The following is a 16,765-nucleotide window of genomic DNA, read 5'->3' as shown; positions in this document are numbered from 1 at the left end:
ACAAGCTAATTGCAAATGATGGACACATATGTACCTTGTTAAAAAAGTAATTAATAATTTCCTATTCATTTTTGTCCTCTAGATTTTAATAAATAAATTACATATTTCTTTGGATTCAAAAAACTAGCAGTACTTCATAAGTTTTTAGTGATTCTCTTTCTGGTATCATTTGTAAATAATATAATCCAGTAATTCTGAGATGAGATGAGAAGGATAGCAATGGAGGAATGATTCAGTAAACTTGTCATTAACTCTAGAGACCTGTTTAAAATACTGCTTAGTCTGCAAATGAAAATAAACTGATTTGCCTTATCCTAGTTTCTGTTTGAAAGTCACTACCCATTGTTGTATAACTGCCAATCCCTGTTCAACAGAGATGCAGGCCTAAAGAACTGCATGGTGCTCTTACTTCGGCAGGATGGAATCTCACAGTATTTCCAATATATTCCATCCTCATGCTCTGCAATGTAGCACCAGGGGCTGACATCTCCATCAGGGTTCCTGAAAGAGAAAAATAGAGAGAGTGAGTGAAAAGTCATAAAATATTTTCAAAAACCACATAAAAATAAATCTTATTAAGCTTCAGTGTCATCATTATTTTTGCTCTAATACCTATTGCATATTTAACCTGTTGGATTTGTATACCAAGAAAAATGCCAAAGTGGCCAGGAAGTTCAGATAACTTTGGTTATTACAGTACACAGCAAGCATAAATTGCTAGGAATGTCTAAAACATAACTTCTTCTTTCTTTAAGTCTAAAAGGTACGGAGGTACTTCTGGACAGTACTGACAGAGAGGAAGATTTTCAGCCACATATCCTGCATACAGGTTCTTTAGACTCCTGAACTTAATTTTTGCCTTGGTACAAAATAGTCCAGACTCTAACTTTCTGTATGTATGATGACAAAAACATTTATCCGATAAAGTCTTCTGGGAAAGACTGAGGTCTTTTCTTCCCCTTCACTAAAGCTGAATAAATATGTTCAAGGGATCTGATATATTGATAGATGTGATAATTCCTTATGTGTCCATGATTATTCTTTGCTGTTGTGTAGCATCAATTACAAATGTATACCTAATTAGTCATTAGGTTATTTAAAGTTTTTTCTATGTACACTTTGAAAAACTATTCACATTGGTAAGAAAATAAATTGTTATTTTGGACAGTCAGGTTGAACTATGACCTTTACTTATAACTAGGGCCAACTGCAATCTTTTTATCATGTACTTTGACATGAATTCTAATAATGACTCTCCCCTACATTGAAGTGTCAGTTCAGTTGCACATTGTCATTGGGGCATATTAACAACTCTTTGTGGGAGAACTCTTGGGGATGGTTTTTGGTCAAATAACAGAATGCTGAAGACAACTAGTGAGTTGAGTTCAATTTAGCTGACTACAATGCTGCTAGTTAGGCTTTCAAACAGACTAGTAAAAGTAGTGGATGAGAAAAGCCTAAGACCAGTGTGCTAGGAATTTAGGTGTAAAGGCAGTGGCTAAAGAAAGTAGAAGACTCAAATCAAGGAAATCTTGTACTCGAAATAACACAATTTTCCTTGTTTTCACAGTTACAGGAAATTTTGGGTTTACACCTGCATGACACGAATCAGGTATCTGTACTTGAATCATGGTAATGGCACGCCAGACATGAATGCCTTAAAATGCAAAGAAATTGCAGACAAATGTGATTAAGGTCTTTAGAAATCTTTGCCTTGAACCTCAAAAGCTCTTACAGTTAGAAAACAATTGAGTGTCGTTCAGAATCTCCAAAAACTTCAGTCTGCATAATTTTGTTATGGCTGAAATGAGGTTTAGTGGAACATTATGAGGCATTCCCATCTTAACAGGGCATCTTGCAGTAAACAAAATATTCCAAGTAAGGACCACCCATGGAGAGATAACATGCTTCTGATTAATGCTTTAAGTGTAAAATTGGATTATTCAAATGCTGTCCCTAAAATTGAGCCTCAAAGTAATGTATTATGCCTTAAAAAAGCCTTGTGAGATATATGTTGCCTTAGAGAATGGAAAATCAACTTGCCCATAGTCACCGAGCAAATGAATGGCAGAGAAAGAGATAAAACAGCAGTATCTTCACTCACAAGGCCTCAACAAGATTTGCATGCTAAAGATATGCTCTGACATTCTTAAAACAGTGACTTTCCAAGCTTTTTTTCAACAGAATATGAAGTTAAAAAGCATCTGTTCGTTAGGATCATAATTTCATACACCATTGAGAATATTCCTGGGCCAAGTGATATAGCATAAGGAAGGAAATGCTAGCCTTCCAGTCAAACTCCATCTCAAAGAGAATAATCTACTACCTAGCAGGTTGAGATTAAAAAGCTGTATTTGGTAATCAAGTCATTTCTCAGGCTTACATACCAGATTATGGGCTTCTTGCTCCTTGTAACACTTACCAAATTCTCATTTGCTAAGTAAAGTGAGACTCTAGTGGATGACTTGAATAGCTGGATAAACATTCAGTTTCTTATGCACATTTTTGCATAGCTTGTACATGTTTTGCTTTGTACTAACCTAAGTATTAGCCAGAGATGACTGCCAAAAGTAAGACCCTGTAGATACAGTCTACTTAGGATATTGCCACACAGCAACAATCAAAACTACGTTTTTGATTCTGCTATTTGTATCAGAGATAATTCAGTGGCCACTAGCTTTTTTATAGCTCCATATTAGTATGCATAATGAGAGACACAGCTTTCTACAAGTCATGAAAATTGTTACACATTTGGTGGTGTTGGGCTGAGAGAGGCTGTGAAGTTGGTGTGAAATGGTTTTGATGGGAAGACAGTCCTCCCAGTGTTCACATGCCAATCTGATACTAGACAGCTTGATGGGTTTATTTGGTTTCCAGGCCATTTTCTAAAGAGAATGCTCAACTTCTATGGAGTTTTTCTTGTAGGTGGTGTATTTTTCTTTGCTCCTCTAAGATGCTGAACTGATTCAAAAGACAGTCAGTTCAGAACTTGGCATTCTCCTTCTACAGCTGAAAACAGTCCCCTGGTGCAACACATTGAACAGTGTTATTTTGAAGCACTGCTGCAGCCACTGGAAAACATCCCAAGTAAGTCTTTTTCTTCCCTGTCCTTCACCCTGTTCTTCAATGAGAAATATCCTCCTGAGCCATCAAATACTCTGGAAATGCCACTGACTCCTTTCAATGTGCTCATCTGTCTGCTTCATGTCACAAGATCTCTTTTGTGTGCTTTCTTACTTACTCTCCATTAACTGGCTGTCTCTGTGTGTCATATTTTCTTGAATGACTGTTTCTGATTAAGTATGGAAAAGTTCTTGGATCAAGAACCAGGAGCCTATGTTCGTGACATAGCAGTTGTGCTGAACTCCTGCATATTAATTTTGCCTCATTTATCCTGATTTATATTGCTTACAGTGAAATTATTTCAACATGAAGGTGGCAAGTGTATAAGCTCTACCCTAGAAAGTCTATAACCTGTTAAGTAAAAGCATCTTCCAGGAGAATTGACGTGTGGTTTGAACCTTCTCATGAAGGAGACATTAGAGCTTTTCTTGCTATGCCCTCGGTAACTCAATTCTTAATCTCTTGGTTTAAACATCTTTGTCCCCATTACCAAGTGAGTAAGAGACACCACTCAACGTTATATGCATCCTAGATGAGCTGATGATTATCACTGTTCAAGGAATGTATCTACCAGGTTATTCCCTACCTATTTCCATAGCAAGTATAGACGGGCATAAAAACTTAGCTGATCAGTCCTACAAAGGCAGAAGTGCATGTAACTTCCAAATGCACAACATCAAGCAGTTAAATGTTGCAAGCTGAAAAGAGCCTGCAGAGCCTAAACATCCCCGAACTTAGGTTCTTATGTGGCTCCTAAATTCTGAAATTCTTATTTAAGTTTTGTTCAAGTTCTATCCATAGATATGGAGGTCTTCTCTAGAAGGCAAGGAAATGAAAGAGGATCTGCCGTGGTTTAAGCTGGTATAGTAACCACTGACAGCAGAGCTTCTGAATTCCAATGACATCTCTAAGTAACTGAACAGCTTATGCTATGCTCACTGAGAATTTTTAGTGACTACATTAACTTTTATTAGCACAAACCTCAGAAACATAGTATATAACAGAACCAGGCTTGTGGGTGAGGATAAAAGCCATAATGTTCCAAAGACTCCTACAGTCATTCACTAGTGCTTCTGTACTTCTGACTTGGATCAATTTTTTTATCTCCACCTTTTCATTTAAGTAATCTCTAGTCTTTCTCTGTCAGGCCAAATTACAGATTGGGTATATGATATGGACTTCGGGTGAGAGCTGGGTTGAAAAAGTTATTCTACTAATGGTGCTTATAGATCCAGGGTACTGATTACAGGATAAAACAAAACCTGTTAGATATCCATGGTTCTGATGTTCTTCAGTGTATGACAGGAAGTTTCCTAATTTTCTATCAACTGTTTAAAGTAACACTGGGCATATAGGCAATGTTAGTAGCAATGAGATATTGCTTACCTGCAGTAGTTATGCTCTCCAAGCCCTCCCTCCCCATTGGGATATTTCAAAGTATTATAAGGATGCTCAAAGGTCTCATTCCAAAAAAGACAAGGTTTCCCTGCATATTGGGAGGTCTGGTTCTGGGTACCACGATAGTCAGCCCCATTTGCTGTATAACATTCTGGGAAGAAATGGAAATGGAAAAAGAGAAAGAATGTATGTAGATTTAGTGTTTGGTTGTTCTTCCCTCACCCTCCATCCCATCCCCAAGAGACCATGTTTCCTTTCACTAACATGTTTCCTGCATTGTTTAGGGAACTAAAGATGTTGTATGGGATTTAAGTTTCCTCTCAGAGTCAAGCATCTATGGAAGAGATTATGATTTCATTAGTTTACCAAACAATGTATAAGACAGTTAGGTCTGAAGATCAGTTAATAAAATTAACATGCATTTTCTGAATAAGCATACTATATTTTTTACTGTTTTCCCCATGTTTTTACTCATTAGGATGAGTAAAACATCTGTAACTTGTTAATTTTCCAAAAATGAAATTAGATTATGTTATCAATCTGCCACTTACAGCATACTACCCAAAATCTCATGCCAGTTTAACTAAAGTTGTAAATATCTGTACTTTATGAAGTGAAAGATTTTGTAGGCATGGATCTTGCAAAATTTACATCCCGATTTAGAAAAATTACTAGGCATTTTTTTTCTCTGGCCTGAATTGTCTTAGAAAGGGACCTCCTTTGGTAGAGTATAATCATAATACTGTGATTTGCTACTAAAGCATTTATGCTTTCAGATTAAAATTTACAGGTCAGTATCCTTCTGACTTGCTCATATTTTCTTCCATTTATGTTTGTTTTCCTAGCTTCCTAATACTCAGTAAGTTAGAAATCAAAGCAGAAAATTATTTCTTTAGTCATTAAATACACTATCCCCTTCTCAGCTGAACTACAAATCTCGTGCTGCCTGGCTTTGTTGTGTCATATTAATGACATCTTCTGAGCAAATAAATATTCAAATGCATGAACAATTTTACCTTTACTAACAATGCAAATTATTTTTGATTAAATTATGCACTGTGAGGGTGACAGAGCACGGGAACATTTCGCCCACAGACACTGTGGAATCTCCGTCCTTGGAGATATTCAAAAGCCATCTGGACATGGTCCTGGGCAACTTGCTTTAGGTGACCATGCTTGAGCAGAGGGGTTGAACAAGGTGACCTCCAGAGGTCAATTCCAACCTCAACTACTCTGTGATTCTGTGACCATCTACCAGAAATAGTCATTATAATAGTGTACCATAAATAAGTCTATCCTGTTCTTGATTAATACTTGGTAACATTTATCATCCATGCATTTATTTTAAAATATTATTCAAATACAACAGTCCATGACAAAATTAAAACTGCTGTGTTACACTGCTGTAAACATTGCTTTGTACTGAGTAGCATTACTGGGGAAAGTCACAAATGCTTCACTGCAGGCTGTGCAACCTTCTGTTTTATCCGATAGTATTCTCTGTAGAAACCATGTAACAGCTGCAGATACGTTCTACTGCCCTGAGGGAAAGGGAGAGTGCTCTGAAGTGGAGTCTGCTGATCTCAGGTGTCCCTCATGAGATGTGCCTTACAAAGCAAGGCTAGAAAGACCTTTGTGGCTGCAGTTGGAAGAGGAGAAAAAAACAAAAAACATCCCCCAGCTTAGTACTGATATTAACAGTACACCTTTTTTGTATTTAGAAATACTGTGGGACAAGGGAAACTGTGTTATTAAAACCATGCCTTTGAAATGAGTTTAGTCTGGGCCCACAAATATCAGAATGGTGCAATTATAACAATTATTTCACAGTTTTATTACACAGCAGATGAAAGCTGATGTTTTTGTGCCTTCACTGCACATCTTCATGCCTAGGCAAGTTAGGGTTTCTATTAAATGGAATTTTGTTGCTGAAGGCACACAGAAGAGGTGTCTGCACAGCCATCAGTGTATACTGCTATCATCCATGGACAGAAACCTGTCTACTTTAAAATAAACAAGCTTCAAGTCAATACTCCTCCTTACTGTAATTTACCTGACTGCCTCAGCCATGCAGGTGAGCTACATGCATTTACTTGAAAATGTAAATCTGAGTTTCCAGTATTCAGGCCACCACAGATATTTGCATAAATATAGCAAAAAAATCCACTTTAAAGTCACCACAGTGTTGCAACTTTCTTCAACACCTCTCTTGCTTTGCAGTTAATGTAAAAGTTTTGCTATGTCGTGGCTGAAAAATATAAGCTGATGAATTTGGCAGAAAAGAGAGGAAAACATAATCAAACTGGATAAACAAAATAACATACAGTATAAAGAAGTAGTTGTGAGAAGTGATAAACACATCCAGAAAAGATGTCTACTTCAGCTTAGTGCTATTACTTTTTTTGCTTCGCACTTCTAAATGAGAAGCAATATGTACTAACATCTACTCAGAAATGCAAGGAATGCTACAATACCTGAATGTAATCTGGCACACAGACTAAACTGAAGTTAACATCAGCCCATTTTAGGATCTGCTAAGACTGGCCCATGCTTTAACTTCCAGTAGTGACTGCTGTTCATTTTCATTTCAGCTTTTTTTCTTTAAATAGATTTTCTTCAGACTTCATTGCCCTAGTACTTTAAGGACAATGCACAAAAGAAAGAGTCAGAGCTCTCTTCATTCCTCTTAGCCGTAGTTTTTTGTTCCCAAGACAATATGCAGCTGTAACAGTGCCTCCTGTGTTCTTCTGCACTACGAAGAGATTTGGGAAAAATGTGCCAGCTGACTTGTAGTGAAGCTCCGCTGGCTTTGTTAGCATCTAGATGTGGAAGGGGGAGGCAGTGAGATACCACGTAAAATCATTGATTATTCCAGAAAAAATGGAATGGAAAATTTAAGTTAAGGAATTTAGCAGCTGTTATCAAATTAAATACATACCTTTTTGTGTTACAAGGATTTGCTAGGAAACTTTCATTTTGTTAACGATTAATAATAATTTTTTCATAGCACTGGAGTGCAATCTTTTCAAGTAAATATTGGCATTTACAAATCAGGTCCTCAGGCCTACATTCTCTTACCTTGAACAATCAGCTTTGAGATCTGCTGGGATATATTTTGTACAGTTTTCTATAAAATTCCTAGTAACATGGATACAGATCTGGGCATATCAAATATCTTGGCAGTAAACAGCTGAATTCTTCTATTTATCACACATAGTGATTTCACCATATTTTGCAACACAATAGCCAAGACACTACCTTAGCAATCTCACTATGAAATTAATATCCCAATGTGTGAAGGAGCAAAGTGAAGGTTTCATCTGCACACAGGCCACTGTCCTCTCCATTTCAAATCCATAGGCTGCACTTTAAAGACAAAAGTCCTAAGAAATTCTGGAGAAGAGGAGGCTAGAACCTCCGTTCTTTTCATTTTGCACCACTGGTGCAATAATTCTGTGAAAAGATGAGCTTAAAAAAGGTCACCAGATTTGTCTGCACAAAACTAATTCAGAAGAGGTCATCTAAATAAAACACTCAAACAAGAGTAGACTGAACACTATGGGTAAAACTCTTGGCCTTACTCAAATAACCTGATTTCTCTTTGGTAGATTATGATCATGTAGAAGGGAGGGGGGAAAAAAAAACCAAAAAAACAAACCCAAACAAAAAACAAAGCCCAACCAACAGCAACAACCTCTCCTTTACTGTTCTGGCACCCACTGGATCCAACTGCCTTATGTTCCATGTTACTTTAGGCTATGAAGCCCATCGCTTGGAATCTAACTAACAGAACAGTGACTCATGGAAATTAATACCAATTCTATGAATCTGAGAAGTTGTGGCAGTCTGGTGAAGTTCCCACTGACTGGAAAAGGGGAAAAATAACCCCCATTTTTAAAAACGGAAAAAAGGAAGACGCAGGGAACTACAGGCCAATCAGTCTCACCTCTGTGCCCAGCAAGATCATGGAGCAGATCCTCCTCAAAACTAGGATAAGGCACATGGAAAATAAGGAGATGATGGGTGACAGCCAACATGGCTTCACTAAGAGCAAGTCGTGCCTGACAAATTTGGTGGCCTTCTACGATGGGGTTACAGCATTGGTGGATTAAGGGAAGAGCAACTGGCGTCATCCACCTGGACTTGAGCATAGCATTTGACGCTGTCCCACATGGCATCCTTGTCTCTAAATTGGAGAGACATGGATTTCACGGGTAGACCACTCAGTGGATAAGGAATTGTCTGGATGGTCACACGCAAAGAGTTGCGGTCAACGGCTCGATGTCCGAGCGGAGAGCAACAACAAGTGGTGTCCCTCAGGGGTCCATAATAGGATCAGTATTATTTAAAATCTTTGTCGTCAATGTGGACAGTGGGATTGAGTGTACCCTCAGTGAGTTTGCCGATGACACCAAGCTGTGTGGTGTGGTCAATACATTGGAGTGAAGGGGTGCCATCCAGAGGGACCTGGACAGACTAGAGAGGTGGCCCCGTGCAAACCTCATGAAGTTCAACAAGGCCAAACACAAGGTCCTGCACATGGGTCACAGCAATCCCAAACATGGATACAGGCTGGGTGATGAGTGGATTGAGAGCAGCCCTGCGGAGAAGACTTGGGGGTACTGGTGGATGAAAAACAGACTATGACCTGGCAATGCGTGTTTGCAGCCCAGAAAGACAACCGCATCCTGGGCTGCACCAAGAGAAGTGTGTCAAGGGAGGTGATTCTCCTCCTCTCTCCTGAGACCCCACCTGCAGTACCACATCCAGCTCTGGGGCCCCCAGCATAAGAAGGACGTGGACCTGAGCAAGCTGGTCCAGAGGAGGGCCATAAAGATGCTCAGGGGGCTGGAGCACCTCTCCTATGAAGACAGGCTGAGAGAGTTGGGGTTGTTCAGCCTGGAGAAGAGAAGACTCTGGGCAGACCTTACAGCAGCCTTTCAGTACTTAAAGGGGGCCTACAGGAAAACTGGAGAGGGACTTTTTATAACAGCACGTAGTGATAGGACAAGAGGTAATGGCTTTAAACTGAAAGATGGTCTAGATTAGATGTAAGGAAGATGTTCTTCAATGTGAGGGGTAGTGAGACACTGGAACAGGTTGCCCAGAGAAGCTGTGGATGCCCCATCCTTGGAAGTGTTCAAGGCCAGGTTGGATGGGGCTTTGAGCAACCTGGCCTAGTGGAAGGTGTCCTTGGCCATGGCTGGGGGGTTGCGACCAGATGATCTTTAAGGTCTCTTCCAAACCAAACCATTCTATGATTCCATGAATTTTGGCAAGCCTTATTCGTTATAGTAAGTTTTGTAACACTATGGTATACCGTGACAGAACTTGCACTGTATCCAGTCCTCTCCAGGTGGCAAAGACAGCAAGGGAACAGGCACTTTTTGAAGGCTAAAGCTGACAGCTTCCTAGAAGGCATTAGAGTGCCAATGTGCTTGATAGATTTGTCACGTGGTTTCTGTTCATGCACCCAAGGCTGTTTAAACTATCCTGTGAACTATAAACCTCTATTAAATCACTAAGGGTCTAGACAGGACATGGAGAAAGCTGTGACCGTTCAAATCTTGAAGTCTCCAACCTCATATTTCTAAGATCTTAGTCAGCTGGGTTTCAGACATAGTCTGAAGTAGAGGCTTGTGTCAAATCCATGATTAAAATCAATTGCCTGTGATGATTTCACTGTATTAACTGCCTAATGACCCCTGCTGCTTCTACTGTTTCATGGGGATGTCTGCAAACAGAATTAATCAGAGAGAGAAGCATTGCAGCGGTTCTAGTCATGAAAAGCTGGAAGTTTCCAAAAGGTCCTGTTTGGGATAACGCTTATGAGCCTTAGTGACAAAACATGGACAGCAGTGTGTTGTGAGGGCTGTTTTGTCTTCAACATATCAGGTGCCACGGCTGACAGAAAAATAACTCTTTTTTTTTTTTAATGAATATGGAGACTAGATAAGTACATATTGAGTGGCAATTGCTAGAAAGAAAAAGCAGAAAATAAGCCTGGGGATGGTTGTCCACTATGAGTGAATGCTCATTGTGTGATACAGGTTCACAATTAGTTTTATTAGAGCCAGATCAACATTTGGAAGATCAAACAGCATCTGTAGTAGAAATTTTTTCCATCTGTCTCAGTTTCTTCTTCGATGTAGTAGGGACCTTACAATGATCATTTATGCCTTTGTTACTTTGGGACTGTATGGCTGCCTGCACTCCACATGGGCGCCACTTTAGGATCATTTGAAAAATTAAGGTAGTGCAGAATATAACAGCCTGACTTTTTTTACTGAATGAAGCACTGATGATAAAACACTGATATTTCAGAGTCTGCATTGGTTTCCAATGATTTTCTAAGATGGACTTCCAAATATTGGTTTTAATCTCTGAAGTCCTTAATAGCAAGAGGCCCAGTTACCTGAGAAACTCTCATTTCACACCACATTACCACAGACAGAAATAATACAAACATTTGAATTTCAACTGCAGTTTTTTCTGTACCAATGAGATGAAAAGCAAAGAAAACAGCTATCTACTTCTCAAAAACTCTTCCTTTTCTGGCTGACAAGTGGGAAATCTTATAAACCTTCTGAGCATTCTTCAAAGTCCGTATTTTCTCAGACATGTATTTAGTGACATTACAAATTGCAGACTGAAGAGATGGAGGTTTCAGGACAGTCTAAATGACTTCTTAGAGTACTCTTCTAAGTTTGGGGCATGCACGTAACTTTTGAGGCTGAAAATTCAGAATGACAAACTTGTTACTATTTCACTGGGAAAAAAAAGCTACTTGCTTTATTTGTTTGCTTTAAGTTCTGGAAGCTACTTGGAGTGCTGACTAGTGGCCGGAGAGATTAAAGGTTGAGAACAATTATCAACCAGAAACTAGCCTACCCAGGCCAGAAATTATCCTACCAGCTACTGCCCAACAAGAAGCAAGGTTTTCTTTTAAAAATCTGCAGATTAATGAAAGGTAAATGAAAGTGGCTGCTATTTAAATCTTGGGTTTCATTATAGTGGTGTGATAGCCAGAATATTAAATGTTCTGTAAGGCTGGAGCAAGAAATAAAGATTCCTTGAATTTACATGCTATAACTGCCTGCTCAGTTCTCCTCTTTCAGAAGAGTCAGAAAAATGCTTAAGCAGAATATAAGGATATGGAACCAAAGGTGCCAGGTCCGATAATAACTAGGTGTCAGTTGTTTGATGCATGTGCTTGCATAGTGTTCAAAGAAGAGTTTTAAGTCATTTCATTCTGCCTAAACTGTCCTCCTAATTCTTGCTAAAGATTGCAATTTAAGCACTCCTCCTTAAATGAAAGCACTGTATCTAGGTGCAGATGGCAACAGTTACAGGCACTAACCAGATGCTGCAGTCTCTAATTTGATTGAAAGGGTATAATTAGACAGCAGAAACACTTCAATGAGAGAGTAATGCACAGAGGAAAGGACAGAAACCACTTAACCGATGCCAAGATACCCCAGCAGTAACAGAGGCAGGGGCCCATGGATGGAAGGGGCAGAACACCAAATTACCTTCTTCAGATGAGAACATTTTTGTTTCCCTATGGATGCGAATAGGGATTCTGTTATCATAGGTTGCCACAGTTCTTCATGTGGGAACACTGATTAAAACCAGAAGAAGCTTCAGGAGATCAAAGAGACAAATATGGCTTCTGTGGTCATTATTAAAAATATTTTTAGCAGTGCAATGGTTTTCTTTGAAGATGCAGTTTTATCGATTGACTCAAAAGTTCATTTGCATACTGTCATACAATTGGTCAGAAAAAAATAATCTCATTCAGTATTATGTTATGATGAAAAATAAATGCTTTTGGGAAGTATAAGGCAGTTTTAGACCTACCCAAGTGGAAAATTAGTGTAGTATTTTTACATTTCAATACTTCACTACTCCAATTAATACTAATATTACAAAAGCCCTTACCAAAACTAACAGGCTTGGGTGCCTATACTGTAACAGTAAAAAACCCCACAACACAACAGTTGATATGAACAAAAGAAAAAACCTAAGGAAAGAGTGATCTTTGTTTAAAATTGCAATTTTCAAAATTGTTAGAAAATAACTCCCCATTTGGTAAATCAGCCAGTTTAATTCTGTTGTGATGCTATGAGGGCACTTGGTCAGCTGATCACTTCTCCTTTGCAGTGTAGGGGCACTCCGCATGTAGTTTAAAAATCCTATCTCTCGTTCTATGTATCCACACAGACACACAAACACACACACAGAGACACGCACATATAATTTTTTAAGTCCTCAAATGCAATAATTTTTGCTGGTCAGAACTGGAGTCTCATTTAGCATTGGTCCAAACCAGAGAGTAGCCACAGTGAAGAGTCACCTGACATTTGATCAAACCTTGACTTAAGCATCTATCTGTCCTGTAGAAATGTACTTTCCTGGAAATGTACAGACATGTGGAGTTCCATACTTGTGCTTCCTGACAGTGTGTGAGTTGTTACATATGTGAACTTGCTACTCTTGTGAGACTTTGATTACTAACCTTCAATCTAATCACTTTTTCATCACTTTTCCTTTATTGTTTAAAAACAAACAAACAAACAAAAGGTAAATGCTATCTGACTGGCCAGACCATTTCTGGAGTATGTTGGAAGCAGGCAAATTAGGATATGAGCATGAGAGGCAGTTATCATTACTTCTCATGCTTAAAAGTATGTGTTTTGTACTTTTCTTTTTATTCATACAATATAAACATGCTATATTAGACACAGCTTTGCAGCTGCTGGCTGGTCCTCAGCCACAAGATGCAAACATACTTGCTTGTCTTGTGATTCTTTATCACTGGAACTAAGAATGCATGATGTGGCTCCGTAAGAATTTCTGTTCCTTAATACACCCATTTGTTTTCTTTCTTTGTGAAGTTTTAAAACTGTTGTTCCATTGTCAAGTGTGGCAGACTGAATCTCTTTGGAAATTTTACCAGGATGGGCCATAGCCACTGTGTGGATGGAGGGAGTGGTCAATTGCACAACCATTATGGTGTGATATGACAAAGAATGCAAATTTTGCAGCTGGCAGCATGTAATCCCTGCCTCCCTTCTACTTCTTTGGCTACATCCTGCCTGGATTTTGAGTTACACTCTATGCGTGTACAAGCATGATAAGCCGAAGTGTCTGACTATTTCATTTTCTATCTGTCTGGTTAGAAATGTTTTTTTTAGTATTTCCATGATGATTGCTTAAGGCATATCAAGTAGAACTGCTTCTCTGAATCAGCAAGATACAGGCAGAAAAGATGACAAGAGATACAAGGTTTATGAGAGAAGGCTGAAACAGCAGCTCAGGGGAAAGACTCTGCTGGGGAAAAAGACAAGGGCACAGTGACCCAGTATTGCTAAATGAAAAGAAAACAGAGAAAGGAAAAAAAGACTGATCGTCATATACATTTCTGATGGGGAAATTAAATGAACACTATAAATACAGAAACTAGAAGTGAGAACTTCTTGCATTGAGTATATAAAATAACTTTTGTTCACTGAAACTAACATTTGCTGAAGGCATTTCCATCTCTTTGGCCTTGTAATACAAACCTCACTAAATTTAGACAGTCCTTTAATGTTAGGCAATCTATTCACCCATCTCTTATTTCTGATTCACTTGAGAAATGTGGTATGACTGAAGTTTGAATGCTGCAAATGTCAGTGTTTGGATTAATAGAAACTGTTACACATCACACAGCAAAGAAGAAACATTCTGTGAAAAGTAGCACAGTACTATGTGCAAAAAAGACTGTTAACTCTAATTTATAACAATTCGAGTCATTTTTCATAAGGCAATTCCAGAAGTTAAAGTTTCTCTCCTATCTTAGCAAATGATGGTGTGACACAGTCTGTATTTTGACAGCATTTTACAATAAATTTAAGACATGCATTCGAGAAAAAAGGAATAGGCGTTAAAAACATAACATATGACAAACTGCCTTACAAAAGAACTATTAATATTTGTCATCTTAGAATTCTGCTAGCTTCAAGTGCAACCTGATCCAGCTGATCCTGTTTTGGTCCTGTGGGATTAAGGATCAAGAAAAAGATCCTGAGGAACGGTTTGTGCAGATTAGCAACTCTGCAGATTTTGTACATGCCACACAAATTACAGGTCCTTGTTGAAGTGTAGATTTGCACTGTTTCCAGGTTCTTTAGCAGAAGACACGTAGGTGGCAGTGCTTTCTAGATCCATTCTCTTTTGCTGCCCCTTCACTCAGAGGCATTATATAGTCTCCCCGCCCCCGCCCCAGCTGCTTGTGCTCAGGCATCTCTGACCCCTTCAGTGGCTGCCAGTGCATGCAGTCAGAAGTTGACTAGAGGATGGAAATGCAGGTGTGTAAACAGGTAGAATCCTCTCAATAGGCTATGAACCAAACATTCACACTGGGATATATCCTCCACTTGCTGTCATGCAGCCTGCTGTGAGGGACATGGTCACATATAGAATGTTCTGTCTGCAGTTCTGCTCAGAAACGTTACAAGAATTCTTCAACTTAAGCAAAGGAAGGAGTACCTACTGCGTGCGCTAAACATGTCCTAATGGTACTGGGAACAGACTGTTAGACATGGTCTAGTTATATCCCTGTCTAGGCAGCTCTCTACATGCTTATCTGAAATACTCTCATGTTTTACTCACTTCAGGTAACTTCTGAGAAGTTGTAAAGTTTACCCTGAGTTCTCTTTCTGGTAAAAGGGTGGGTTTTTTTCCCAGAGAAAGTCTATGTAAGTATTTTCCAAATCCAATTAAGTGCATCTACAAAAACTTGTTGAGCAAGTATCTGTTCATGGCAAAAGGAAATAGAGCAAATTCTACGTTATGAAGAATAACACCGATTAGAATATGCAAAATGTATCCAGGAGGACCAGGCATCTGATGGCTGTGACGCTGCGATCACCTGGAACAGCCACTTCGGATCTTGCGAAGCAGGGCCAACGTTTATCAGAGGAGAACCGTGGTACTTGAAATGGTCAGTAACAACTGAGATAAGGACAAAAGGGTGCAGAGAAATTTTAACTGAAAAATCAGACTAACGTGTAGCGAAGCTTCAGGCTTCCCAGATTGCTGGCTGAACGACAACCTGAACGGTCAGAGGCATCCGCGCTTGACAGGGAGCTGGGGCAGCACGCTGCAGACAGGCGAGATGGCCACCCTCCAAGCTCTGGCTCCGCGGCCCCAATTCTGCCCTGCTGCCACCGGTTATTTCATTTCCCAGTGAGTAAGTGTACCCACGCCCCACACGCCCCTCTCCCTGCAGATGCCTCTGTTCCGCAAGTCTGGCTACCGAACCACTTTGATAGAGAAACGTGCTGCTCTTCCTCCTCTTACCTCATGCTTTCGTACAGTTTTCCAAGCTCCCAGCTCAGCGAGCACAGGGAGAACCCTCAACCCCGCACACGCCGCAAACCGCGCACGAAAATACCCCCCGCACGTTTGCAGGAGCCGCTTCGAGCCGCGCACCGACCTGGCGAGCAGGAAGGGACGTCGTCGCGACCTCGAAGAGGTGCTGCCGGGCGGCAGAGCCCTTCCGCGGGAGGCTGCGCGCCAGTCGCAAGCCGGCGGAGCTCGGGGCGAACTGCCCGGCTCCGTCGCCGCTCAGCCCTGCGAGGAGATCGGGGAGCAGCCCCAAACGCGCCCCCCGCCCGGCTGACCGCGACGCGTCACTCACCGGAGAGAGCGGACTCGCGGCAGCAGCTCAGCGCCAGCCATGAGAAGGCCAGGACGGCGGCGAAGGCGGGGGGCTCCATGAGCGGCGGCCGCCGGGCCGCACCGCCCTCGCAGGCGGCAGCCCCAGGGCTCCGGGGGCAGAGGTGGTCGCGGGCGGCCGGGAAGAGCGCAAAGTGCGGGAAGCGGAGGCCCTACAGCATGTGTCCTGTAACTGCGCCCCGGCGAGGTGCCGAGTGGCAGATGAGGGATCCTATTACCAGCCATGTGACAGGAAAGGATAGAGACCAACATCCCAACCTGCTGCAGCGCGGGACCGTAGAACTGCTGCCTTCACATTTGATACCGGCAGGTCTGGGCTGCCGGCGCTCGCTCCGGGGCCAGCCCCGGGGCTCCGCGGAGCCCTCCCCGCGGGCAGGGCCGCCCCGCCGCCAGCGAGGCAGCGGCCCGGCGAGTCCCCTCCTCCCCCACCCCGCACACACTCCTCCGCCCCAGCAGCGACCCACGGCTCGCTCTCGTCGCTCCCCTCTGCCCTCTCGCACCCAGTCGCCCGCTGCGGCCG

The 16,765-nt window shown here is 41.1% G+C and overlaps 1 protein-coding gene across 2 annotated transcripts in view; it reads right to left on the bottom strand.

Annotated features, from left to right (window-relative positions):
- KREMEN1 (kringle containing transmembrane protein 1) overlaps positions 1–16,458 on the bottom strand; it is a 36,511-nt gene extending 20,053 nt beyond the window's left edge. For both annotated transcript variants that reach the window (XM_049805469.1, XM_049805471.1), the window contains exons 1-3: positions 16,208–16,458; positions 4,510–4,672; positions 410–501 (exon numbers count right to left, since the gene is read on the bottom strand). In XM_049805469.1, coding sequence (XP_049661426.1) covers positions 410–501; positions 4,510–4,672; positions 16,208–16,286 — 334 coding nt within the window. In that variant the 5' untranslated portion in view covers positions 16,287–16,458. The remainder of the gene's footprint in view (positions 1–409; positions 502–4,509; positions 4,673–16,207) is intronic.
- Positions 16,459–16,765: the final 307 nt, after the last annotated feature.

This window comes from Accipiter gentilis, chromosome 7, assembly GCF_929443795.1.
Source record: "Accipiter gentilis chromosome 7, bAccGen1.1, whole genome shotgun sequence".
Lineage (NCBI taxonomy): Eukaryota > Metazoa > Chordata > Aves > Accipitriformes > Accipitridae > Astur > Astur gentilis.
This window is presented reverse-complemented; position numbering and strand designations above follow the sequence as displayed.